The sequence below is a fragment of the Clinocottus analis genome, unplaced genomic scaffold, assembly GCF_023055335.1.
Source record: "Clinocottus analis isolate CAN_PGR_092001 unplaced genomic scaffold, fCliAna1.0.p SCAF_9, whole genome shotgun sequence".
In the NCBI taxonomy this organism is placed as follows: domain Eukaryota; kingdom Metazoa; phylum Chordata; class Actinopteri; order Perciformes; family Cottidae; genus Clinocottus; species Clinocottus analis.
Genome location: NW_027176251.1, coordinates 1,690,352 through 1,717,521, shown reverse-complemented (window position 1 = coordinate 1,717,521; position 27,170 = coordinate 1,690,352). Strand labels below are relative to the sequence as shown.

Below are 27,170 nucleotides of genomic sequence, written 5' to 3'. Positions count from 1 at the left end.
ATATATATATATATATATATATATATATAAATAAAATAACCATGAATTGATTGCTTGGTGTGTAAAATAAAGTACCCTGACCCCTAACTGACACCTCTATATGTCTGTTTAGTCCCAACCTCAAAATGAATACTCATATTTTACTATTATACAGTATTTTGAGTACAGAAGTAAGTAAAGGTACTTAGTTATATTCCACCGCTGACTCCCAACCAAAGTGTCTGATTTCCCTCCACCAGGAGACTCACTGTCTTCACCTGAGTTTTGTTACTCGTTCCATCTTCAGTATAAAGCTGCTTCATACTTATTTATTAATCTTCAACATCTGACCACCTGTTTTTGTTTTATAGCCTTTCAGATGAAAGGGAGGAAGTCCTGGCCCCATGTATTTCATAATAATCAATAGATCCAGATATGTTCCTTTGCAACACGAGGAGGACGTCCTTCAGCGCAGCGGCAGCTCCTTGTGCCCTCGTGCACTCAGCGACACGTGGACGGACAGGTAGCCGTGCAGGATCCACCTGCGGCTCGCCCGCATGACGAGCAGCAGCTGCCGCAGGAGCAGCAACGCGGCCAACGAGGCGGTGAGGATCAGCCACGAGCGCCTGCAGAGAGAGGTCAGAGGTCAGACGCCTCCGCGGACCCTGACACAAGGCTTAAGCAACCAAATGAAACGCCTCAATCCATAAACTACTGAAGGTCTTATTGCATACAAAAGTTGGTCCGTGACCAGGAGACACGCCATAATTAGGATTATGGTTTATTTATTCTGTGAACCTGCTGCCAAACGGTCCAAAACCAGACTCCTACACAATAAAAGACTTTTGTGTTTTAGTTCTGAAACACACACACACACACATATACACACACACATATATGTATATATACTGTAAAAGTCGGGTCATAAGCCGCTTCTAGCTAGCTCCCCGCTGTAGCCAGCAAGCGCTGCTAGTTCGCTGTTAGTTCTCTGTTATTTTCCGGGAGCTCCCCGACAACCACTGAAGGTAGCGGGACTAGCCCCGGCTTGACGCCTGACGCGGGCAGTAGCAGCAGCAGCAGCAGCGGGGAGCTAGCAGCAGCGCTAGCTTGCTACAGCGGGGACACCCACCGAAGCTAGGAGCGGCTTGTAACCCGAGTTTTCTGGTATATATATATATATATATATATATATATATATATATATATATATATATATATATATACCTAGTTACTATTCATAATCAGACTGAGGAAATAGTTTGGTTTACCAGCCACGTGTCTGCGTTTAAACTTTTAAACTCTTATCTATCAGGTTTTGATGAAACATAATTAATGACCAGTGTTGAAATTGGACTAAAATCACAAAAGAGAAGAAAGAGGTTTTACTGTTCAAGCTGAGTTGCACCAACAAAACGTATTGTTTTTTAGCCAAATAAATCTTGTTTTGCATTCTGCATTTTATCCAGAAGAAATAGGCTAGAGCAGTGCATCACTGTGCTACTCAAAGAAATCTGCATTTAGACTTTAGACTACCTAATTCACCATGTTGATTAAAACATTTTAAAAAGCTGCAGGTCCAACTGCCCCGAGAACGCCTCCTCTTTGTCAGGTGTCGTCTCAAAGACGACGCACAACCAGACGTGAACGCGTCATGAGGTGTCAGTCAGGTGATGAGTGGGCGTGTCAGTAAGGTAGTGAGTAGGCGTGTCTGTGTGGATGAAGGTAGGGAAAGAGAGACGGGTGGGAGGAGTGAAAGAGGAAGTGGGAGTGTGGAGCGTAGGGAGCAGAGGTTCCCCTTACTCTCTCCCACATGGAGCAGGTGAGGTGCCATCCTATAGGACTGGGAACACCCGGTCCAGGTGTTCCCAGTAGCCTAGACAACGACCCGACCACACCCGCTGCATCTGCAACACAAAACACAAAAAACACAAAGACAAGCAGCGCAGCAGCCAACAAGAGGCGGGGCCGTCACGCCCTCTAGTGTATGCGAGAGTGCACACACACACACACACACACACACACACACACACACACACACACACACACACACACACACACACACACACACACACTCTGATGCAGGACGGCGTCATTTTTGTACAACTTCAAGCAGCCAATCAGCATGAGACATCAGCTGACAGGAAGTAAACACGGACCCAAAAGCCGTGTTTTAAGTCAGACTAAACGGCTCGGGGGCATCGAATATAAATATTAGGGCTGGGCAAAATTGAAGAAATTTAACTGATTAATCGCATGATTTTCCTCAGATTAATTACATTATGCGCCAAATTTCAATAATGAAGTAAAAAGTAGTGTATTGCGCACTTTAATTTTATAGTAATGTTATCAGAACAATATAACAGCACTCTGGAGCAACAGCAAGTTAACATACATACATATATAGTTTATAAATCAGTTTTCTTTCTTTTACTGAACAGGTACCAGAAGAAACATTAATATTTTATCAGGAATAACATAAACAGTGTGTTCAGTAGTAAGCCTGCAGCGAGGCCCCTGAGGGACCGACCGCCTGCGTCTCTCCCTGTGAGGCGAAGCGGCTCGCGGCAGCACCGCCGCTCGCCGAGAACAGAAACCACAGAACAATACTTGCTTTCACGTCAGGCTCAAGTCTTCAAATCACAAATGGCCTTCAGAGTAAAAGCAGTGTCGTTGTATTGAATGTATGCATCTTTTTGTTTTATTGTTCATGTTTGATTGACCTCACGCAGGCCGGACTGGAAGAGCCGTAAGACGCCCAGGTCTGAACTACACCATGTGGAGAGATTTAAAGTGCAGCACCTGTGTGCTAAAGCGAAAAGCTCCGCCTACTGCGACAAAAAAAATACATTTAAAGCATTTTCAAATTACTATCACGCACTATTGAATTGCTGCGTGAACGCATTAATAACGCCCAGCCCTAATAAATATATGACGTCATTTATCCGACTTGACCTTTGACACCTACTCTGTGAGGAAGCGATGGCCGCTGCACGTGTCCTCGTGTTGCTGCCTCCACAACGCCAACAGCTTTCTGGCCAAAGAAAGATCCGCTGAGGAGGAGAAGAGCCGTGAGTAATGTGTGTGTTTGTCTACGTGGTGCAAGTGGAAGATGTATGTATTTATGTTTTTAAAAACTGTCCCTCGACGTGGGGAAGAAGTACAACATACCTCTGTTTACTGCCGCCGCGGCGCTGATCGAGGTGCAGCTTCCTGTCAGCGGGTCACATGGACCGTGGTCGTCACACTGGCACTCGTGAGCACAGGACAGACCATAATAACCCAGGGGACACACTGACGAAGACACAAGGGTTAATGAGGCCCAGAGTTTTGACTTTTATTCAAATGAGCACAAGTCCCTCACTGCTGAATACACAAATACCTTTGAGCGTCACACGAGGCCTTTCAAAATAAAAGCCCTGGTGATGAGAAGTTGAAACGTGTTGCATTTCCATTCACGGCTTCTTACCTTTTTCGCAGAAGTTACCGTGGAAACCGGGGAGACAGGTACAGCTCCCGTTGCCGGTGTGGCAGGCGGCGCCGTTGAAGCAGACGCAGGCGCGTCGGCAGCCGGCGCCGAAGAAACCGGGCGAGCATTCTTCACCAGGAGAAACAACAAGTCAACAAGCGTCCACGTAAACCAGACGGATCAAAGCCGCAGCCGGTGGATCAGTTTATCAATGGATGTGATCGGTGACGCTCCTGATTACCTTCGCTGCAGCGCTTTCCTCTCCAGCCGGCAGCGCAGACGCAGCCGTCTGCAAAGCAGACACACGGTTACAGAAAGGTGTGTTCAAGGTGTTCAGACCGAGCTGAAGGAGGAGGAAGGAAGAAGAAGAAGAAGAAGAAGAAGAAGAAGAAGAAGAAGAAGAAGAAGAAGAAGAAGAAGAAGAAGAAGAAGAAGAAGAAGAAGAAGAAGAAGAAGAAGAAGAAGTAGTAGTAGTAGTAGTAGTAGTAGTAGTACCGGCGGTGCAGACCCCGTGTGGGCCGCAGGCGGCCGGCCTGCAGGCCAGCGCGTCGCAGGCGGCGCCCCGCCAGCCCCGCCGGCAGCGGCAGCCTCCGTTCACGCAGTCTCCGTGTCCGCTGCAGTCCGCCGGCTCGCAGCGCCGCTCGTGGACGCACAACACGGTGGAGACGTTCCGAGCACAGCGCCACCTGCTGTCCGGTTTACTGGGAGGAAGATTTTAATTAAATATCAACCAAAAAAACCCAATGAAGCAGGAATGGTAAAGGTAAGCTGAGGTCAAAAGGTCAGCCGTAATTCATATAGGTTTTCTGTTGCCAAAGGGGACTGAAACACATATAAATGACCTTTGGTCGGCTCACCATATGTCAGGCGGGTAGCTGGCCAGTGTGCCATTGACCACGAAGCTTGAAGACCCGCCCCCGTCCAGATTGATAGCGTTGATCACGCCGTGGCTCTTCAGGAACTCGGCCACCTCCCACAGATTCATCCTGCTCAGATATGAACAAACACACAAGCGGCATAAGTGTTGCTCTCCGTTGTAATGCGACATGTTTTAATACACAAACAATGATTGTTGACTACAGGCAACATCTTTGTGAGCGTCAGGATGAAGAGCAGGCCGACCGACCGGACCCGCAGAACCAAACGCCACCGAACTGAAGCTACGCTAACCCAGCTAGCATGAGGCGACTCAGGCTAGTGACTCTCAGATTCAAGCTCTTGAGGCGAAGCCGACAAACACAGGACTGTGACACATTAAAATAACAACAGCACAAAACGATGCAGTGAAGATGAGCCCGAGCAGGTGAGATAATGGGAGTCAAACCAAACGGCTCAGCGGTGGGCGTGGTGCAGTGTGGTTGGGATTATAACCGACAGTCACGCCGATGGATTTTCAGATTGCCAGATGTAGTCTTCATGAAAAATAAAAGAAGCTAGATCTTTTTATTGAAAAGACACATTGCCGGCAGCCCTTTATGAACACATGAGTGTTAGTTACCCTCTTCTCAGGGTCTGTCTGTCCACCTGGAACAGGATCATGTTGGTAGTAAAGAAACGTAGTGAAGAAACGTAGTGAAGAAACATAGTGAAGAAAGGTAGTAAAGAAAGGTAGTAAAGAAAGGTAGTAAAGAAAGGTAGTAAAAAAAGGTAGTAAAAAAAGGTAGTAAAAAAAGGTAGTAAAGAAAGGTGTTAAAGAAAGGTAGTAAGGAAAGATGGTAAAGAAAGGTAGTAAGGAAAGGTTTAAAAATAGGTGGTAAAGAAAGATAGTACAGAAACGTAGTAAAGAAAGGGAGTAGGAAAGGTGGTAAAGAAAGGAAAGGTAGTACAGAAAGGTGGTAAAGAAAGGTAGTAAGGAAAGATGGTAAAGAAAGGTAGTAAGGAAAGGTTTAAAAATAGGTGGTAAAGAAAGATAGTACAGAAACGTAGTAAAGAAAGGGAGTAGGAAAGGTGGTAAAGAAAGGAAAGGTAGTACAGAAAGGTGGTAAAGAAAGGTAGTAAGGAAAGATGGTAAAGAAAGGTAGTAAGGAAAGGTAGTAAGGAAAGGTTTAAAAATAGGTGGTAAAGAAAGATAGTACAGAAACGTAGTAAAGAAAGGTGGTAAAGAAAGGAAAGGTAGTACAGAAACGCCTATGGAATGTCAAATTGCCAGATGTAGTCTTCATGAAAAAAAAAACTAGATCTTTTTATTGAAGAGACACTTTTCCTTTATGAACACATGAGTGTGAGTCACCCTCTTCTCAGGGTCTGCCCGTCCACGTGGAACAGGACCACGTTGCCGTCGGCGTCGTGACCCACCACCGTCCTCGCTGACAGCACGTCCACGAAATTGCGGAACACTTCTGCAACAACATGAAAATGTTGTTTAATTTAACTTTGAGATTGCCAGCAACGGTAACACCAACTCCTCCCTGTGCACACGGTGCGGCTGTACCCATGTCCACAATGTTGCACTCGGCCTGCAGGCTCTGGTTGATGTAAACCTCTCCGTTCCTCAGCAGCCACACCACGCCGCTGACGAGCTGGACGAACGGGTTGGACCGGTCCAGCACGTCCGCCTGAGACAGATACCTGCGGGGGCAGACTGCAGTGATTAGAGAGCCAAACCACGTACATGTTCATTAAACCACATCAAAGTGAACGCTGCATTTTGAGAATGTTCACCTCTTGACTTTGGTGGAACTGAAGCTGCTCTGTTTGTTCTCTTTGTTAAAGTTCAACGTTTTTTCGTCACATTACATATTTGACATACATACATAAAATACGACCTCTGCATTTAACCCTCATGTTCAGCAATTTAGAAGCAGTCCCGCACCAGACTCCTTTCACAAAAACAGTGGTTTTGACGTCTCAGAGGACTTGCTGGTCTCCGGCCGACCTTAAAGCTCTTCAAACCTTCCCAACTGCCCCGACCGCGTCTCCTCTCACCCGAACACCAGGCTGCCGTCCCTCCGGATGCCAAACTGGGCGTTCTGCACGCCTCCGCTGTCCCGCACCATGCGGCCGTCGCTCACCACGTTGCCCAGGCAGCGGTCCGAGGTGGTGTTGAAGAAGCCGGCGTTCTGCGCGTACAGGCAGCCGGCCCGGGAGGCCGTCTCCTCCACCGTCACCCGGGGCCGGGGGCTCGTCTCGCAGCCGCCGGGGCCGCCGGGCTCCACCACCGACAGCGTCCTCAGCGGGTCGCGAACTACCGTCACGTGACCTGCAGGCGACGATGATGCTTTAACTCGTTTAGCCACAGCTTTTTTTCCCTCAAAAAATCGAAATGGTTTGCATCCCCATACTACACACAGAATATCTCCTCAACCACAAAGGCTGTTTGAATCATTTCAAAAGGTTTAAAATACAAAAACCACTTGTGAGTTAAGAGCTTCATATAACAGTATATGTTGTACTGCTTATTGGTTGATGATAGAACACAATAAATAAAAAATTAAATAAAAACCTCAATTTTTTTTTTGATTCTAGGCTGTATTTCCTCTTTATTATGATGCATATCATCTCTTTTTTTATACTAGAAAATATCACGATGTGATATCAGTATCCCTGCAAAGTTTGACTTTGATTAAGTAAAGTTCAATACTTTAAAAATACATTTAGTGCACATTTCATGAACCGTAGGTTTAGGTCCGCTGAAAGACAAAAATGACCTAACTTTCTTCTTGGACCTTGAACACCTCTGGTTCCACAACAGAGGGGCTTTGGTCAAGCAGATGCACCAACATATACCAAACAAGGCCGTATGGAATATTGTTTCTTCCATAACTAAGTCATGTTTCATTGTTCTGGCTGTAATGTTTGGATATCTTGCTGAGTTTTGTCTCCAGTGGTTTTGACGCAATTGGTGGATTCTGTATGTTGTAAGCTTTCCAGAAACATGCACCAATCATGTGTAGCATTAAGCTAGCAATACAAAAATCGATATTTCCATAACTTTGGGAGCTCTCTCGAGTCGCTTTCAAGTACTTTGAGTCATATGTATGGTTTATGTTAATATCTATGGTTGAATTGTGTTATAAACATGTAAAATGGACTTATATGCGCTTGTAAAGTTTTTTTTTGCTCTCACAGCAGAGGCTCAGGTGTGGATTCATGGGAGTCTGAGGACTTGGAGAGTGAGAAAGAGCTACTAATGAAGAATTCTGCAAACAGTTTTGGGAGCACCTGTTTATAACATGAGATGCAGCTTATTAAAAGAACCCACTGCCGCCTCCCCCACTGACCGTAGACCCAGCGGGACGCACCCCCGCTGAGCGGCGTGTCCGCAGTGAAGACGGTGGACTCGGCCACCGGGAGGCCTCCGTGGCGACTGGCCGGCCACGTCTCGTACGTCTTACTGCCGTGGGCCTCAAACTGGTAGTCCCTCACGTGGCGATGTGCGTGGGAGGGGCCGTGGCCCTTGGTGTACGGCAGGATAACGTCGTCGTCCTTAGAAATTCTGCAGGAATAATGTGTTTAGAGGTCACCTTCAAGGTGATCTGTGGGGTCTGGAGACCGACCTGGTGTATTGTCATAATGATGTCACATCAATTTAATTTTATTAATGTGAAATACTGGCAGGCAGGCAAATGCAAATAAACGATTTCTGATCTGATTTGATAATGTACACATAATGTACATCATGACACATAATGTACACATAATGTATGCCATAATATACATTATGACACATAATGACACGTGTCATAATGTACACACAATGCATGACACATAATGTGCATTATTTACTACATTGTGTTCCTATTTGGCTCAGACTGATGGCTGTCAAAACAACACAGGCCTGTTTGCAGATGGTTTACTTTTTGCATTAAATACTTAGTGACAATGTCAACAATATGTTCAGTTTTCAAGTGTATGATTACAGAAGGAAAACTATTCTGTTGTATAATCTTTAAATAAGCACCCTTGTCACTTAATTAATGTGCATCTTAGCCAATACAACTTAAATAAACGGTATAATTACCAGCTTATAATAATAGCAAAAAACATACATATTCTGCAGCTTATTAAAAGAACCCACTGCCGCCTCCACCACTGACCGTAGACCCAGCGGGTCTATAATATAATATATATATGTATATATATATATATATATATATATATATATATATATATATATATATATATATATATATATATATATATATATATATATATATGTATATACTGGTATAAATAGCACCCTGAAGTGCCTCACCTTGTCCCCTCGCTCCCCGCCGGCCAGACCCAGAGACACATTAGCAGTGCCAGTCGCGCGCATTGGCGCGTCGCCGAGCTCGTTGCCATACGGGGTCGCGTCCGCACTGTCCAGTCCCCGTCCTCCCTCGCTGGTCGCGTTCACAGAACCTGCGACTTGGACCCCGTCCAGAGGATTTATGCGACTGCAATCGATTGTTGCTGATCCGGATTTGACACGAGACAGAGAGAAGGACCCGGATGACGAGCAGGTAAGAGGACAGGTGTCGTCCCGTTCGCCCTGCAGCGTTCACACTGATACACGTTAACAAGCAGGGCTTGGTATTAATACAGTGAGTAAAAATAAAAATAGCAAGCAAAAACTTTTTCTTTGCATATATATATATATATATATATATATATATATATATATATATATATATACATATATATATATATATATATATATATATAGAGAGAGAGAGAGAGAGAGAGAGAGAGAGAGAGAGAGAGAGAGAGAGAGAGAGAGAGAGTGATTTCACCTTAGATCTGGTTTATGGAAAGGAGGATGTATAAAAGGAAGTGGTGTCAAAAAAAACTAAACAATAGAAAGACGGTGTGTATTTTTGGATAAATATTTGCAAATAGACATATATTGAAATGCAAATTACAAATTTAATCAAAACGACCGTTCCATTTCATCTGTCCCATATGAAGACATAGCATTGATAATACATCCAAACAATAAAACATGTACACAGTTATTTATATGCAAATCACTAACACTTTACCATTAAATAACTAATAATGTTTGGTATTTGCCTCATTTTCAAAAAGAAAGTATGTTGGTTTAAATAAACTGTTATAAGTTATATTAATATTGTTGTTACGCTATTATCTGTTCTTATGCTAATTTGGCCATAAATACCTTAAAAACAATCTTGTACTACTTGATAGTTTTCTGGCTATGTTTTGTGTGTGCTACTCTTATTTTGGCGGAAGGATCGTCAAACTTCCGGTATTGTGGCGGATGTGGGTCAAGTCTGACACCGTCTACCTTCCGTGTGATTTATTTTTTTTAACCAACCCATTAACTGTTGTTATTCTTTTATATAACAGTTTGAAAAATCACATTTATGTCCACTAATGATTCACAACTCACCGGGAGATATTTTTTGCGGCTCTCGTTAAATTAAAAAGAAGCGGACGGTCAAATCCCCTCTGTGGCGGTTGTTCGGGGGAATGTTTTGATGGTGACACCAGGGGTGAACGTTTGAAGGGGAACATGGCAGCCGGTATCAGGGCTAAACGTGGACTATTAAGCAGTAAAACTTCGCTGTGTCGCATTTTTCTCAGGGAGCTTTTCCCCGTCAGTGTTGGCCTGCAGAGAGCGGCGAGCAGCGCGACGTCAGACTCCCAGAAGTTCTGCATGGAGCTGGTGAGGTGAGGCAGGACGCGCATCCACGCCAGACTCCATTCACATTTTCGGTGTAAATTTAGATAACGCGAGAGATCACGACACTTGACATGTATTTGTGAAACTGTCGTGCAATCTGTAAATTTATAGTGTTCAGTGTTCATTTCGGGTCTAACCAGGTTACCATACATACATTTTCTACTGTACTTGCAGATCTGAAAGTCCTGCTTTCAAAGTGTTTGTAATAGTACAAACTCTTTGATACAATACTTGTTTTAACAAACGCTAAATTATTTGTTATCTTATTTTATTTTGCATCTTCATTTTTTCTAATTTTAATTGTGGTCCCTTACTACAGGTCTTTCTCTGCTGTTCCTTTAGTATAATTCACCCAGAAAACTGTTGTTTTGCAGATGGGTGTGTGTTTCTAAAAAAAAAGCTTAATTTCCTTTACAATCTTTTGTGAAAATCTTTTGGAAAATATGGTTTTAGATGCTTGTTGAATGGGGCAAACTTAAGAAATGTTCATCAAAAAAAATAATGGTGAAAGTACAAACTTTCAAAGTGGAAAAGATTTGACAATACAGAATGACATAACTGCATCTCCTCTTCCTCCTCCTCTTCCTCCTTCTCCTCCAGGTCCAGAGACTATGACGGCTATGTGTCCTCCCTGCTCCTCCCAGAGGAGGCCCGGCGCTCCTCTCTGGCTCTGAGGGCCTTTAACGTGGAGCTGGCTCAGGCAGGTCGTCCCGCAGACGAGGAACCATTATAACCATAGCGGGGGTTTTTATTCTTAGCTTGTCGAGCAATTTCTTTCCTCTTTTGTTTTCCCCACCAGGTGAAGGACTCCGTCTCCCAGAAGACCATCGGTTTGATGCGGATGCAGTTCTGGAAGATGGCCATAGAAGAAATCTACAGAGACGAGCCTCCGGGCCAGCCGGTCAGCGCCGAGCTATGGAGGGTAAATATCCTCGTGAAGAGGGTTTGGTTTCTCGAGTCACCCGGAAACATTGTAGCACAAGTACCAGTTGTTGTTGTTGATGAGATAAAATAATCCTTTATTAGTCCCGTAGCTGTGCACACAATGGCCAAAAGTGATTAAAGTGTTCTAAGTGTTTAATTTAAAGTGTTATAAGTGTTTGTGTCTACTGTGAGCTCAGCTTGTTGTGCAGCCTGACAGCAGCGGGATGGAAGGACTTTCGGTACCTCAGACACTGGGGATGAATCAGACGTGTCATTACTTTAGTGACTTCACTTCAACAGTCTGGGGAATGTTTTGCAGGCGGTGAGGAAACATCACCTGACAAAGAGATGGCTGCTGAGGATCATAACGGAGAGAGTAAGACGCACCTTCACATTTAGTTACAGGGTTCATACGGTCATGTTAAGAGCTGTCGTGTTTTTGTAGAAATTTGTTCAAACATTCTTTTGACCGGAGCCCTTTAAAGAGAGAGTCGCGTCAACAGAAGTGTGTTTCTTGAGAGCTCATGAGCGCCGTGTGTTCCACCAGGAGAAAGATCTGGATGACCGGGCCTACAGGAACCTGCAGGAGCTGGAGGCGTACTCGGAGAACACGCAGTCCTCGTTGGTTTACCTGCTGCTGGAGTGTCTAGGTGAGTTCTTCATCCTGTTGTGAGCTCGCTGAGTTTCAGTTACACGCCAGAAAACCACCACGACAGACACACAAAACGTCACACATCTTAAATTGTGGTTTTTTTTTTTAGAACTTTTATGATTTTTTTTTTTTAAAGAAGCTTTTTTTCAGTTTATTCTTTTCACATCATGACACTACTTTTTATTTATAATAATAACGAAGGCACTTTACACGGTAAAAACAAATAATGTTAATGTTGTGTTATGTCTATGTTATTCTATTTTAAACCAAACAGGAGAAAGAGAAGCCATCTTAATGTGTTTTCTCTCTGCAGGGCTGAAGAACGTCCACGCCGACCACGCAGCGAGCCACATTGGTAAAGCTCAGGGCATCGTGACGTGTCTGAGAGCGACGCCGTACCACAGCAGCCGGCGGCGGGTCTACCTGCCCATGGACATCTGCATGCTGGTGAGGCCATGCCGCCTCGGGTCAAAGGAACCGGGATGGTTCTCTGGGTTCTGCACCGCCTGTCTCTTTCTCTCTCGTAGGAAGTTGGGACGGGAAACACCGGATGAAAGAAAGAATAAAGAAGACACACACAGGCAGCAGGAGAGCAGCAGCTCCTGTAAATCACTGTTTTTATGAATGGAGTCTGGTTGGTGACTTCAAAGAGAGCGTGAGAAGTATCTCATGCTACCAGGTTCTGAACATTTAGAGGCAAACAAATGCATACGATGATATCTGGTGGTGGAAAACCTCCAGGAAAGCTTATAATGGGAAGCTTTCTAGAAATAGTAAAGGAGAGATTGTTGTTGTTTTTGAAGTGTTTTTTTTGTGCCATTTCTGCAGCACGGCGCTTCTCAAGAGGACTTCATCCGAGGAAGCCGCGAGCAGAACGTCCGGGATGTCGTGTACGACATCGCCAGCCAGGCTCACGTACATCTACAACACGTACGTACCCGGAAACCACGCTCAGAATAAAATAAAAAATATAAATAAAACAATAAAAATATTATAGATGATGATGATATATATATATATATATATATATATATATATATATATATATATATATATATATATATGTATATGTACTTAAAAAATAGACTTAATAATTATAAGAGGCAGAAGAGCTGAGAATTGTAATTTGAGTTTTTTAAAGAACAGACAAAGTCTCTGCAACACAAGTAGCAAAGAGTGATTCTTTATTTATTATCAATTAAATTCAACCTAAAAACTTCATTTTTAAAAATAAATTCACGTCATATTAACAAAGTTATTCTGCAGTGAAGACGTGTTCTGGTTCTCTCCTTCTACTCCCGGTGGTTCTGTTTCCAGAGAGGAGCAGGACCAGTGTCTTCTGATGGGAAAGAGACATTTAACTGGTTTCCTGTTGCTTCTGAGTAGATGCGAGATCTCTAGAAATGAGGCCTGAATATGCACCTGTTGTTGTGGGGCGTTTTCAGGCATGAATGTTGTTGTAGTCAAAGAGCCGGTTGGCATTAACCAACTTTTTTCTCCGCTGTTTTTTTATTTTTTATCTTCGTCTCTTTCAGGCGCGATCCTTCAGCAACAATGTCCCAACAGCTGCCAATCTGGCCTTCCTCCAGACGGTGAGTCTGTAGGCATCAAGTGAGATGAACTGAAACTAGTAATACAAAAACAAAAAACAGATGATCTCTGAAATAATGTTTTCTTAATGTTTTCATGTTAAAGCTGCATTCCCTCTCCTGACCACCAGGGGGCTAGTCCTCTGGTTGTATAGAAGTCTATGCTTCATGCGTTAAAGCTGCTAATTTAAATAACCACTCATTTTGACTGAATATTATTGTGAAAATAAAGTTTCAACTAAACCAAATCACTCCCATCAGAAAGATGTCAGTCAGGTAAAGCGGACTCTTCTTCTGTGGTGCTGTGTGCTGCAGGTGGTGTTGGAGGACTTCCTGCAGCGAGTGAGGAGGGCCGATTTTGACGTTTTCCACCCGAGTCTGAAGAACAGAAACCCCCTTGTGCCCTTCCAGCTGTACCTCCGCTCCTGGAAGAAGACCTACTGACATCAGTCCCTCCTCCTCATCCTCCTCTTCCTCCTGCAGTGATAGCCGATCTGCAGGACTGAAGCCCAGAGACCTCCGGAGGTCCACAGAGAAATCTGGACTTGTTTTGAACCACAGGGAAGTCCCGTCATCCTCAATAACGACCAGGACCGACCCTCCGGCTCTTCCCTCTTCTCGTTGAAAAGTTCCCTGGAGACCAGAATCTAATATTCTATCCACTGAATGGACCGCTGTAGTATTACCAGATGTTGTATGCAAACTTAAAGCATCATTTTGGTTTTATTTGTGTTGTTTCAGATGTCATTTCTATCAGTGTGTGAGTGTGTGTGTATATTTATATTTATACATGGCTTAAGAAAATGAAAGGATTTTTTAAAAACACGACAGATAAAATGTGAATATGTAAGACACTATAATCTCTCAGTTCCCTGGAGGACATAAGGTTCTAAAAGCTTTTATTTTGAAGGTGACCCCGCAAGCTGCAGCTGACCCGGATGCTCATCCGTTAGCAACATGGCGGCTCCCGTCGGTGGAATCAGGAGCGTCTCGTCGATGTGTTGATAAAGTGTCAGGTAGCTCCTTCAGTACTGATCCAGCAGAGTCTCCGTATGTCTGGATAAACCTTCTGAATGGACTTCTAGATGTTCACCTTTGTTACCGGATGTTGTTCTTCTGACTCATCTCCCGGTAGCCTATAAAGATACTGAAGTTAGCTTAGCATGCTAGTCCCAGTTTAATGGAGAGGAAGCTAGGTTTGTGTGGAGGAAACGTTTCTGTCGTTGTAAAAATGTCTAAAAGAACGATAGCAGAGTACGAGGAGGAACTTTCTAGTTCAAAAGAGGAGAACGAGCGACAACGGAGACTACTGGACGCTGTTTTCAACCCGAAAGGTACTTTACTGAAGTTAATCACATTGAGTGTACTGAGGTAGAGTTACAGGTACAGTACTAGACCTCACAGGAACATATTGTAATTTTTTACTGTCCTACATCTCAGATTTACATATGGTAATGATTACTGTACTACCTCTCAATCAAACTTTTATTACAGACTCAAAGTCCAGATAATACAAAAGACATAAAAATAGAATACAATACATAAAGCACAATTAAAATACATTTACCTGTCAATGCTTTATAAATAGATGGCTGTACCAGTGACTCCACAGATGGGACTGGTAGGGAGTAGTACTGTACTTTATATTGGCTAAAACCAAGATGATCTCATTTAAGGTACTGTACTGAAGTTAATCACATCATGTAGTTACAGGTACTGTACTGAAGTATTCAGGTCATTTACTGCTTTTCAGTGATAAACCTCTTAAATATTAGAGAGTTTATTTTAAGATTTCTCAGACGTATGAATATATTTTATTATTCTTCACAGATGTCCGGCAGATGTTGGTGGTTAAAGAAGAGGTTCCCCCTGAGCAGCAGGACTGGAGCTCCAGTCTGGACCAGGAGGACCCAGAGCCCCCCAACATTAAAGAGGAACAGGAGGACCTAGAGCCCCTACACATTAAAGAGGAACAGGAGGACCCAGAGCCCCCCCACATTAAAGAGGAACAGGAGGACCCAGAGCCCCCTCACATTAAAGAACAGAAGGACCCAGAGCCCCCCAACATTAAAGAGGAACAGGAGGACCCAGAGCCCCCCCACATTAAAGAGGAACAGGAGGACCCAGAACACCTACACATTAAAGAGGAACAGAAGGACCCAGAGCCCCCCAACATTAAAGAGGAACAGGAGGACCCAGAGCCCCCTCACATTAAAGAGGCACAAGAGGACCCAGAGCCGCCTCACATTAAAGAGGAGCACGAGGAACTCTGGACCAGTCAGGAGGAGGACCAGTTTAACAGGCTTGAGGAGGCTGGTATCAAGTTTGTATTCACTCTTGTAAAGAGTGAAGATGATGGAGCAGATCGTGGAGGATCTGAAACAGACAGGAAGTCAGCTCCAAAAAGACATCCAGGACAAGATACTGATGAGACTGAAGACCTGTCTGAACCTGAGACTGATGACAGTAGAGATTGGGTTGAGACTCAGGAACCTCAGTCAGATTTAAACCCTCTGCAAAACAATGAAGTACCTGTGAACTGTAGTACTGGAAATACATCAAGCAGCTCGCCTGAATGTGCTGGAAGCTCTGACCACCAGGTACATCTGAAGAGACACACTAGAGCCACAACATTAGTGAAACCATTTAGTTGTTCAGTTTGTGGTAAAACATTTTCACTCAAGAAAACTCTTAAACATCACATGACTATCCACACAGGAGAGAAACCATTTAGTTGTTCCGTGTGTAGAAAAACATTTTCACATAAGGGAAATTTGAACTGTCACATGGCTGTCCACACAGGAGTTAAGGCATTTAGTTGTTCAGTGTGTAGTAAAACATTTGCAAATAAGTCCTACCTGAACCATCACATGACTATCCACACAGGATTGAAAGCATTTAGTTGTTCAGTTTGTGGTAAAACATTTTCTTGTAAGAGACACCTGAATGATCACATAACTGTCCACACAAGAGAGAAAACATTTAGTTGTACTGTGTGTAGTAAAAGATTTTCACGAAAGGGATCCCTAAACGATCACATAAGGATCCACACAGAAGAGAAACCATTTAGTTGTTCAGTTTGTGGTAAAACATTTACACAAAAGGGAGCCCTAAACTCTCACAAGACTGTCCACACAGGAGTGAAAGCATTTAGTTGTTCAGTTTGTGGTAAAACATTTACACAAAAGGGATCTCTGAACAATCACTTGACTGTCCACACGGGAGTGAAAGCATTTAGTTGTTCAGTTTGTGGTAAAACATTTTCACTCAAGAGTGCTCAGATAAAACATTTAAAAATCCACACTAGAGAAACAAATTAGTCGTGGAATTTGCTCAACAAGATTCTCTCGTCTCTGTTATTCATCAAATCACAAGTGTATTGATGAGAGCATCAGAAATAAATGAGACCTAGTTAAACACAAGCGCTCAGGCTGATACAGACTGCAAAATAAGTTTATTCAGCTAAGATGAAGCTCAATTTAAATACTTTGTGTGTTTCTATGATGTTGTTTTATGTGCTATGTATTGCCATGTATGTATTTATTATAAATGGTTTAAGATGTCAAAGTATTCCTTGTCCTCTCTGCCAGGGGTCCCCAACCTTTTTTGCTCCACAGCCCGGTTCATGTAAGATAATATTTTCATGCACCTTCACGGTGTGGGCGATAAATATGATTTAATAAAATGATGCGACCGGCTTAAAAACAATTATAAAGTTTATAAAAGTAAAACTCACCAACCGGTACCGGGCCGTGGCTTCGGTGGTTCGGGACCGTTGCTCTATGCAGCACTTTGGTTTGAGCTGAATGATCATAGGTGATGAAACTGAGGGAAATATTTAAGCTTCCTTCTCTTCAATAATGTTTTCTCTCCAGTTTAAACTCATTACTTCCTTGATTTAGTTTTACTCGTGTTGATTGATCGTAGGGTGAATGAAAAGTCTAGCAGCAGCCTGTTGTCCTTTTGAAACTCAATCTGTGTTCATGTTTAATTGTTAATAGAAGTTACATTTATAATTAGTTTGTAAAAATGTAAATAAATTGCCTTCATTACTCAAATGTGTTGTTCACTGATATGATTTACACCCTGTTAAGTCCAGTTTGTTGATTTCATGATAATGTAAATAAATCAACAAATATTGAGCATATATTTGTCGTTACTTGCAGGTTCTTGAAGAAATTGTACTTTCCTGATTCTTGTTCTTAGTTTGGAGTCATGGTTGAATGCACTTATTGTAAGTTGCTTTGGATAAAAGCTTCAACAACTGGACAATAACTAGAGAAGACTCAGGACTTCGAGTTGGGATTAAACTCAGCTGAGAACAATAGGACATTGTCCATATACTTTAATACTTCATATTTTATATTTTGCATGTCGAGATGAACAACATTCGTTTCATAAAATGTATTTTTTTGTGCAAAGCCAACGGAGCTTCAGAATAACACGATGTAACAAATACTGGTTGTTTTGCAATTTATTAGACATGGAGAAATTTAAATATTTAGTTTGTAACATATAAAGATTTTTTAAATATATTTGTAAAATGTAGTTCCTGTATGATACTAAACAGTTTAAAATGTTATTGAAAAAAGTCACAGCCTCCACTATGAAGTTGTGGGAGAGAAGGAGTGAAAGAAGTAAAATTGTTTTCATTCCCTTCAATTAAGCAGATAATTAATTACATTTTAATTAGTACAACATTTACCATCTTAGCCGCTTGGGCTTAAGTTATATATTGAAATATAATATAATAAGTACATTTATGAAAATCTGTTTAGAAAACAAGTGTTCTGACGTAACATCCAAGTGGATATTTGTCATAAAAATCTAAACGTGACATGAATCAAAGGGCCACTGACACACAATGAGTTTGTGATACATGCAGGCAATGTTTCTGTTTCTTATGATTTATTCATCATAAACAGTCAAAAAAGTCAAAAGCAAATATGGAATACAACATAGAACTGAAGTCATTTTGGTGAAAACATTGGCTGAACTTTTAAACTGTTAGAGATTCACCATGAAAACCATTAGAACAGATTACTGTTTTATTACAACGATTACAATAGTAGCAAATCAAAGAGAAAGTTTGGTCAACAAAAATCTAAACGTGACATGAATCAAAGGGCCACTGACACACAATGAGAGCAAGACCAAATGTCGACACCGTTACAGGACATTCACATCTCCATTTGTGGGTTTTTAATACACAGCCTAAAAATATATTTCAAACAGTATTTACAGGCAAGCATCCAGTTAAAAAAAGTTTTTCTGAAACTTGCATTTCATTAATAAAGACAACTCATTCATATTCCACATACTATTTAGTTGGAATGCTTCAGCATTACTCCTACTCCTTCATATTTTCAGCTCCAGAAAAAAGTTCAATTATTCAAATATTCATTCAGCTACTTAAGGACACGTATGTTATGACTTTTCCTAATCCTGACTTTTCAATTTTTCCAATTATCAAGCTTTTTCAGATTTTTTTCTGACATATATATATATATATATATATATATATATATAGACATATATATATATATATATATATATATATATATATATATATATATATACATATATATATATATACACATACATATACACATATATATATATACACATATATATATGTATATATATATATATATATATATACATATATATATGTATATATACATATATGTATATATATGTGTATATATATATGTATGTATAATATGTATAATATACATATATATACACACACACACATATATACAGACATATATATATATATATATATATATATATATATATATATATATATATATATATATATATATATACAGCTGTTTCATATATGTTCAACTATTCTATCAGTTTCAAATATATTTATCTATTTTAAGCTATGTTCAGCTATATTCAGCTATTTTTTTCAAATATTTCAGCTTGTTTATTCTGAGTGTTTATTCTGAAAAGAAAACAGATTTGTATCCTGTTTATAACTTGCTGTTGCTCCACAGTGCCTGTTATATTGTTCTGATAACATTACTTTAACATAAAAATGTGCAATACACTAGTTTTTACTTCATTATTGAATTTGGCGCATAATGAGTTAATCACTAAAAAATCATGGGATAAATCAGTTATACTGTTTTCAACTTTGCCCAGTTCTACTTTTTAAACTGTTAGAGAGCCACCATGAAAACAATTAGAACATATTACTATTTTATTACAACTATTACAATAGTAGTAAATCAAAGAGAAAGTTTGGCCAACAAAAGGTAAAAAATTCACGTCCTAAAACAAATTACAGAATCCCTAAATCTTGCATAAGGGAGATGGAACACTTTGACAACTTGAAATAATTATAATTCATATATACATGAAACAATATCATCAAAACACACACCAAATAATTTAAAATGGTGTAGCTTCATCTTTGCAGAATAAACTTATTTTGCAGTCTGTATCAGCCTGCAAGTTCTTAGGTGTTTAACTATGTCTCATTTATTTCTGATGCTCTCATCAATACACTTTGATATAAAACAGATGAGAAAATCTTGTTGAGCAAACTCAACTAATTTGTTTCTCTAGTGTGGATTTTTAAATGTTGTTTCAGATTTCCCTTTTGTGAAAATGTTTTACCACAAGCTGAACAACTAAATGCTTTCACTCCTGTGTGGATAGTCATGTGAGAGTTCAGGGATCCCTTTTGTGTAAATGTTTTACCACAAACTGAACAACTACATGGTTTCACTCCTGTGTGGACAGTCATGTGAGAGTTCAGGTTTACCTTGAGTGAAAATGTTTTACCACAAACTGAACACCTAAATGCTTTCACTCCTGTGTGGATAGTCATGTGAGAGTTTAGGGTGGCCTTTAGTGAAAATGTTTTACCACAAACTAAACAACTAAATGGTTTCTCTCCTGTGTGGATCATCATGTGAGAATTTAGGGTTACCTTTTGTGAAAAAAATGTACCACAAATCGAACAACTATATGGTTTCTGTCTTGTGTGGACAGTCATGTGAGAGTTCAGGTTTCCCTTTTGTGAAAATGTTTTACCACAAACTGAACAACTAAATGCTTTCTCTCCTGTGTGGACAGTCATGTGATCGTTCAGGGATCCCTTTCGTGAAAACGTTTTACCACAAACTGAACAACTAACTGCTTTCACTCCTAAGTGGACAGTCATGTGCTCGTTCAGGTTTCCCTTCCGTGCAAACATTTTACTACAAATTGAACAACTAAATGGTTTCTCTCCTGTGTGGATCGTCATGTGGTCTTTCAGGTGTCCCTTACGTGCAAATGTTTTACCACAAACTGAACAACTAAATGCTTCTGTGTGGGTAATCATGTGAGAGTGCAGAGTTTTATTGAGTGAAAATGTTTTACCACAAATTGAACAATTGAATGGTTTTACTAATGTTTTTGCTCTAGTGTGTCTCTTGAGACGTACCTTGTGGTCAGAGCTTCCAGCACATTCAGGAGAGCTGCTTGATATATTTCCAGTACTACAGTTCACATGTACTTCATTGTTTTGCAGATGGTTTAAATCTGACTGAGGTTCCTGAGTCTCAACCCAATCTCTACTGTCATCAGTCTCAGGTTCAGACAAGTCTTCAGTCTCTTGAAGCTGCTCTCCCTCCTGACTGGTCCAGAGTTCCTCCTGTTCCTCTTTAATACGTGGGGGCTCTGGGTCCTCCTGTTCCTCTTTAATGTGTGGGGGCTCTGGGTCCTGCTGTTCCTCTTTAATGTGGTGGGACTGTGGGTCCTCCTGGCTCCAGTCCTGCTGCTCAGGCAGAACCTCTTCTTTTACCACCAACAGCTGCTGGATGCCTGTGGAGAATAATAAAATACATTCAAATGTCTGAGAAATCTTATAATAAACTCTATTATTTAAGAGGTTTATCACTGAACAGTGTTTAATTTGTTGTAAACTAGAGAAGCATGACCCCTAAATAAAAACATGCTACTGCTGTCGCAAACATCATACAGCAACTTGTGTTGCATTGACTGAACCACTCCCCACCGGCAGTAACAAACCCTCAGTAGCAGATGCAGAGACTACATGTTGTGTAACTTGCTCCACTGACCGGCTACTTTTACATCCCCTCTAGTACACCAACAAAGATCACGTGTAGCTAATATAGTGAAATAAGAAGTATACATATAATTATGATCATACAGTACAATGTCACCAAGAAGAGTACCTTTGAGATGTAGTACAGTAAAGATTACAATATGTACTCTGAGAGGTGGTACAGTAAAAGGTACAACACATACCTCTGAGATGTAATACAGTAAAAAGTACAATATATACCTCTGGGTTGTAGTACAGTAAACCGTACAATATGTAACTGAGATATAGTACTGTAAAAATTACAATATGTTTTTCGGAGATGTAGCACAGTAAAAAAGTACAACATGTACCTCTGGGTTGTAGTACAGTATGATGTCGTACAGTAGAAAGTAAAATTAAAGTCTTTAAATTCTTCAGTACACTTCCAGTAACGCTACCTCAGTACACGATGTGAATACTTCAATCCAGTACCGGTATCTTTACCTCAGTGTCCAGTACCTGTATCTCTACCTCAGTACATGATGTGAATACTTCAGTCCAGTACCTGTAACTCTACCTCAGTACACAATGTGAATACTTCAGTACTGCACCTGTAAGTCTACTTCAGTACATGTGAATACTTCTGTACAGTACCTGTAACTCTACCTCAGTACATGATGTGAGTACTTCCTCCAGAACTGGTTCCATCAGTTTAAAGCGATCAAGAAAGAAACAAAACCAACCTGCTCTTTCTATCCGGACTTCCGGGTTGAAAACAGCGTCCAGTAGTCTCCGTTGTCGCTCGTTCTCCTCTTTTAAAATAGAAAGTTCCTCCTCGTACTCTGCTATCGTTCTTTTAGACATTTTCACACAACGACAGAAACGTTTCCTCCGCACAAACTTCGTGTCCTCTCCGTTAAACTGGGACTAGCATGCTAAGCTAACTTCAGTATCCTTGTAGGCTACCGGGAGATGAGTCAGAGGAACAACATCCGGGAACAAAGGTGAACATCTAGAAGTCCATTCAGAAGGTTTATCCAGGCATACAGAGACTCTGCTGGATCAGTACTGATGGAGCTACCTGACACTTTATCAACACAGCAACGAGACGTTCTTGAGTCTACGGACGGGAGCCGCCATGTTGCGAATGGATGAGCATCCGGGTCAGCTGCAGCTTGCGGGGTCACCTTCAAAATAAAAGCTTTTAGAACCTTATGTCCTCCAGAGAACTAAGAGGTAATAGTGTCTTACAAATTCAAATTTGTTGTGATTTCCTAGCTATTTAGAGTTTAGAAAATAAAAAAAATCTTACAATTTAGAATTTTTAAAAATTATTGAATGCATAGCTCAAAACGTTGGAAATCTTGTCTTCTGTTGTAAACTGCATTCGATAGGAATCCAACAGATTCAGACGTGTTGAAAGCAAATCTGTCTCCAGCCTGTTGGTCTGTGTGTAGCTGCAGGCTTCAGACGTGTGAACGGCCGTGCTAACGTGTTATTACGGTCACGTGCATGTTCGTGTGTGTGTGTGTGCATGGGTGTAGGTCACTTCAGGATTAACAGCTCCACTGACGTTCACATTCTGAGGTTTAACAGATGATTTTGAAGACACTGCAAGACAATAATATCATTGGTCAAAACCAACTAAAACTGTGGATCAGTGGTTTGTTTGTCTGTCTTATAAGCAGGGGACCTGAGGCTCAAATCCCAACTCTGATAATTTTGACCTAAAAACCCCCCCAATGTTTTTCTTCTTCTGTCGGACTGGACAGCCTGGCAGGCCAAATCCGTATGCGTGTGTGTGTGTGTACATATATATATATATATATATATATATATATATATATATATATATATATATATATATATATATATACATATTCAGCTATTTTCCGCTTTTTTTCATATGTATTCAGCTATTCTTTCATTTTCAAATATATTTAGCTATATTCAGCTATTTCAAGCTATATTCCACTGTGTTCATCTACATTCAGCTATTTTTTTTCAAATATTTCAGTTTTAAGCTTCAGCTTTTTGCATTCCAACATATTTTCTGCAGGAAATGCTCTTTCTAGTTATGAATGTAACTTTCTTATTTATTTTTTATAACGTTACTGTTTGAACATGGACAAAAGAAGGAGTCACATGTCCCTCTAACAGGGACTTTTACTACTGAATAGACTTACAAATGTTTATTCTGAAAAAAGAAAACAGATTTTTATCCTGTTCATAACTTGTGGTTGCTCCAGAGTGCCTGTTATATTGTTCTGATAACATTACTTCAACATAAAAGTATGCAATTTACAAGTTTTCACATAATTATTGAATTTGGCACTTGAGTTAATCACTGAAAAATCATGCGACGAATCAGGTATATTTCTTCAACTTTGCCCAGTCCTACTTTTTAAACTGTTAGAGAGCCACCATGAAAGTAATTAGAACATATTACTATTTTATTACAACTATTACAATAGTAGTAAATCAAAAAGAAAGTTTGGCCAACAAAAGGTAAAAAATTCATGTCCTAAAACAAATTACAGAATCCCTAAATCTTGCATAAGGGAGATGGAACACTTTGACAACTTGAAATAATTATAATTCATATATACATGAAACAATATCATCGAAACACATCAAATAATTTAAAATGGTGTAGCTTCATCTTTGCAGAATAAACTTATTTTGCAGTCTGTATCAGCCTGCAAGTTCTTAGGTGTTTAACTATGTCTCATTTATTTCTGATGCTCTCATCAATACACTTTGATATAAAACAGGCGAGAAAATCTTGTTGAGCAAACTCAACTAATTTGTTTCTTTAGTGTGGATTTTTAAATGTTGTTTCAGATTTCCCTTTTGTGAAAATGTTTTACCACAAGCTGAACAACTAAATGCTTTCACTCCTGTGTGGATAGTCATGTGAGAGTTCAGGGATCCTTTTTGTGTAAATGTTTTACCACAAACTGAACAACTAAATGCTTTCACTCCTGTGTGGACAGTCATGTGAGAGTTCAGGTTTACCTTGAGTGAAAATGTTTTACCACAAACTGAACAAGTAAATGCTTTCACTCCTGTGTGGATAGTCATGTGAGAGTTCAGGGTTGCCTTTTGTGAAAATGTTTTATCACAAACTGAACAACTAAATGCTTTCTCTCCTGTGTGGATAGTCATGTGAGAGTTTAGGGTTACCTTTTGTGAAAAGAATGTACCACAAATCGAACAACTAAATGCTTTCTGTCCTGTGTGGACCGTCATGTGAGAGTTTAGGTTTCCCTTTTGTGAAAATGTTTTACCACAAACTGAACAACTAAATGCTTTCTCTCCTGTGTGGACCGTCATGTGCTCGTTCAGGGATCCCTTTCGTGAAAACGTTTTACTACAAACTGAACAACTAAATGCTTTCTCTCCTGTGTGGATCGTCATGTGGTCTTTCAGGTGTCCCTTACGTGCAAATGTTTTACTACAAACTGAACAACTAAATGCTTCTGTGTGGATAATCATGTGAGAGTGCAGACTTTTATTGAGTGAAAATGTTTTACTACAAACTGAACAACTAAATGGTTTCACTAATGTTTCGGCTCTAGTGTGTCTCTTCAGATGTACCTGGTGGTCAGAGCTTCCAGCACATTCAGGCGAGCTCCTTGATGTATTTCCAGTACTACAGTTCACAGGTACTTCATTGTTTTGTAGAGGGTTTAAATCTGACTGAGGTTCCTGATTCTCAATCCAATCTCTACTGTCATCAGTCTCAGGTTCAGACAAGTCTTCAGGCTCATCAGTATCTAGTTCTGGATGTCTTTCTAGATCTGACTTCCTGTCTGGTTCTGATCCTCCACAATCTGCTCCATCATCTTCACTCTTTACAGGAGTGAATGAGAACTTGATACCAGCCTCCTCCAACCTTTGAAGCTGCTCTCCCTCCTGACTGGTCCAGAGTTCCTCCTGTTCCTCTTTAATGTTTGGGGGTTCGGGGTCCTCCTGTTCTTCTTTAATGTGTGGGGGCTCTGGGTCCTCCTGTTCCTCTTTAATGTGTGGGGGCTCTGGGTCCTCCTGTTCCTCTTTAATGTGTGGGGGCTCTGGGTCTTCTTGGTCCAGACTGGAGTCCTGCTGCTCAGACAGAACCTCTTCTGTAACCACCAACAGCTGCTGGACGCCTGTTGAGAACAATAAAATACATTCATACGTCTGAGAAATCGTATGATAAACTATTATTTAAGAGGTTTATCACTGAAAAGCGTTCAATTAGTTGTAAATGAGAGAAGCTTGACCCCTAAATAAAAACATGCTGCTGCTGTCGTAAACATCATACAGCAACTTGTGTTGCATTGACTGAACCACTCCCCACCGGCAGTAACAAACCCTCAGTAGCAGATGCAGGGACTACATGTTCTGTAACTTGCTCCACTGACCGGCTACTTTTAGTTCCCCTCTAGTACACCAACAAAAGGTCATGTGTGGCTAATATAGTGAAAGAAGAAGTATATAATATCATTTATTTGGTTTAAACAAAACTACATGGTGCCTCATTGGACGAGCCCCACTAGGAACACGAACACGATGTCACCAAGAAGAGTACCTCTGAGGTGTAGTACGGTAAAAAAAACCACATGTACCTCTGAGGTGTAGTACAGTAAACATTACAATATGTACTCTGAGAGGTGTTACAGTAAAAAGTACAACATGTACCTCTGAGATGTAGTACAGTAAAATGTACAATATGTAACTCTGAGATATAGTATTGCAAAAAGTACAATATGTAATTCTGAGATGTAGCACAGTAAAACATTACAACATGAACCTCTGAAATGTATTACTGTAACAAGTACAATATGTACCTCTGGGTTGTAGTACAGTATGATGTCGTACAGTAGAAAGTAAATAAAATTAAAGTCTTTAAATTCGTTAGTACAGTACCCGCACTCTACCTCAGTATATGATGTGAATACTTCCTCCAGAACTGGTTCCATTAGTTTAAAGCGATAAAGAAAGAAACAGAACCAACCTGCTCTTTGTATCCGGACTTCCGGGTTGAAAACAGCGTCCAGTAGTCTCCGTTGTCGCTCGTTCTCCTCTTTTGAATGAGAAAGTTCCTCCTCGTACTCTGCTATCATTCTTTTAGACATTTTGACAACGACAGAAACGTTTCCTCCACACAAACTCTGTCACAAACCTAGCTTCCTCTCCATTAAACTGGGACTAGCATGCTAAGCTAATTTCAGTATCTTTATAGGCTACCGGGAGATGAGTCAGAGAATCAACATCCGGGCACAAAGGTGAACATCTAGAAGTCCATTCAGAAGGTTTATCCAGACATACAGAGACTCTGCTGGATCAGTACTGATGGAGCTATCTGACACTTTATCAACACAGCAACGAGACGTTCTTGAGTCTACGGACGGGAGCCGCCATGTTGCTAACGGAGGAGCATCCGGGTCAGTTGCAGCTTGCGGGGTCACCTTCAAAATAAAAGCTTTTAGAACCTTATGTCCTCCAGGGAACTGAGAGATAATAGTGTCTTACAAAATCATATTTGTTGTGATTTCCTAGCTATTTAGAGTTTAGAAAATAAAACAATCTTACAATTTAGACTTTTTAAAAATTATTTAAAATTTTAATTTACAGCATGTCCACTGCAGCTGACCACATGACCATTTTCATGTGAAAAGACATCCAAATATAGAAGATTTAAAGGGATTCCAGTCAGGAAGCCCAGGTAGCACAGGTGTGAATCTATTATGGTGTAAAATAACATCAATAAATGAAAGGTAATAACAGGAACAATAATTACACCTCACACAAATCTATTTGGATTCATTGCAGTCAGGTCATGTCGCCTACAGACAGCTATACATATGAGTGAGGCCTGGCCCACTACATCATTATCT

The 27,170-nt window shown here is 40.8% G+C and overlaps 5 protein-coding genes across 8 annotated transcripts; 2 read left to right on the top strand and 3 right to left on the bottom strand.

Annotated features, from left to right (window-relative positions):
- Window positions 1-445: 445 nt before the first annotated feature.
- LOC137781117 (N-acetylglucosamine-1-phosphodiester alpha-N-acetylglucosaminidase-like) lies at window positions 446-8,816 on the bottom strand. The gene is made up of 12 exons (XM_068569700.1): window positions 8,640-8,816; window positions 7,666-7,880; window positions 6,371-6,644; window positions 5,877-6,013; window positions 5,676-5,781; window positions 4,303-4,431; window positions 3,941-4,146; window positions 3,687-3,734; window positions 3,446-3,574; window positions 3,148-3,270; window positions 1,790-1,883; window positions 446-605 (listed from the first exon to the last, which is right to left on the bottom strand). The coding sequence occupies exons 1-12, from the start codon at window positions 8,726-8,728 to the stop codon at window positions 446-448; spliced, it is 1,710 nt and encodes a 569-aa protein (XP_068425801.1). The 5' UTR covers window positions 8,729-8,816.
- A 1,006-nt stretch (window positions 8,817-9,822) lies between these two features.
- On the top strand, window positions 9,823-13,964 carry ndufaf6 (NADH:ubiquinone oxidoreductase complex assembly factor 6). 2 transcript variants are annotated; one of them, XM_068569020.1, is made up of 9 exons: window positions 9,823-10,060; window positions 10,674-10,773; window positions 10,873-10,995; window positions 11,317-11,373; window positions 11,545-11,647; window positions 11,963-12,096; window positions 12,478-12,579; window positions 13,185-13,241; window positions 13,554-13,964. In XM_068569020.1, the coding sequence occupies exons 1-9, from the start codon at window positions 9,903-9,905 to the stop codon at window positions 13,680-13,682; spliced, it is 963 nt and encodes a 320-aa protein (XP_068425121.1). In that variant the 5' UTR covers window positions 9,823-9,902; the 3' UTR covers window positions 13,683-13,964. The 2 variants fall into 2 exon arrangements, with proteins under 2 accessions (XP_068425121.1, XP_068425122.1); XM_068569021.1 differs by lacking the exon at window positions 9,823-10,060 and having other exon boundaries at window positions 10,724-10,777.
- Window positions 13,965-14,057: 93 nt separating this feature from the next.
- LOC137780781 (gastrula zinc finger protein XlCGF57.1-like) lies at window positions 14,058-17,254 on the top strand. 3 transcript variants are annotated; one of them, XM_068569003.1, is made up of 2 exons: window positions 14,058-14,254; window positions 15,069-17,254. In XM_068569003.1, exon 2 carries the CDS (start codon window positions 15,080-15,082, stop codon window positions 16,556-16,558), a length of 1,479 nt encoding a protein of 492 aa, XP_068425104.1. In that variant the 5' UTR covers window positions 14,058-14,254; window positions 15,069-15,079; the 3' UTR covers window positions 16,559-17,254. The 3 variants fall into 3 exon arrangements, with proteins under 3 accessions (XP_068425104.1, XP_068425103.1, XP_068425105.1); XM_068569002.1 differs by lacking the exon at window positions 14,058-14,254 and adding an exon at window positions 14,441-14,572; XM_068569004.1 differs by lacking the exon at window positions 14,058-14,254 and adding an exon at window positions 14,576-14,621.
- Window positions 17,255-19,081: 1,827 nt separating this feature from the next.
- Window positions 19,082-22,413, bottom strand: LOC137780786 (gastrula zinc finger protein XlCGF57.1-like). Its single transcript, XM_068569009.1, has 2 exons — window positions 22,032-22,413; window positions 19,082-21,065 (listed from the first exon to the last, which is right to left on the bottom strand). The coding sequence occupies exons 1-2, from the start codon at window positions 22,150-22,152 to the stop codon at window positions 19,804-19,806; spliced, it is 1,383 nt and encodes a 460-aa protein (XP_068425110.1). The 5' UTR covers window positions 22,153-22,413; the 3' UTR covers window positions 19,082-19,803.
- A 1,052-nt stretch (window positions 22,414-23,465) lies between these two features.
- LOC137780785 (zinc finger protein OZF-like) lies at window positions 23,466-26,686 on the bottom strand. Its single transcript, XM_068569008.1, has 2 exons — window positions 26,288-26,686; window positions 23,466-25,439 (listed from the first exon to the last, which is right to left on the bottom strand). Exons 1-2 carry the CDS (start codon window positions 26,406-26,408, stop codon window positions 24,091-24,093), a joined length of 1,470 nt encoding a protein of 489 aa, XP_068425109.1. The 5' UTR covers window positions 26,409-26,686; the 3' UTR covers window positions 23,466-24,090.
- Window positions 26,687-27,170: the final 484 nt, after the last annotated feature.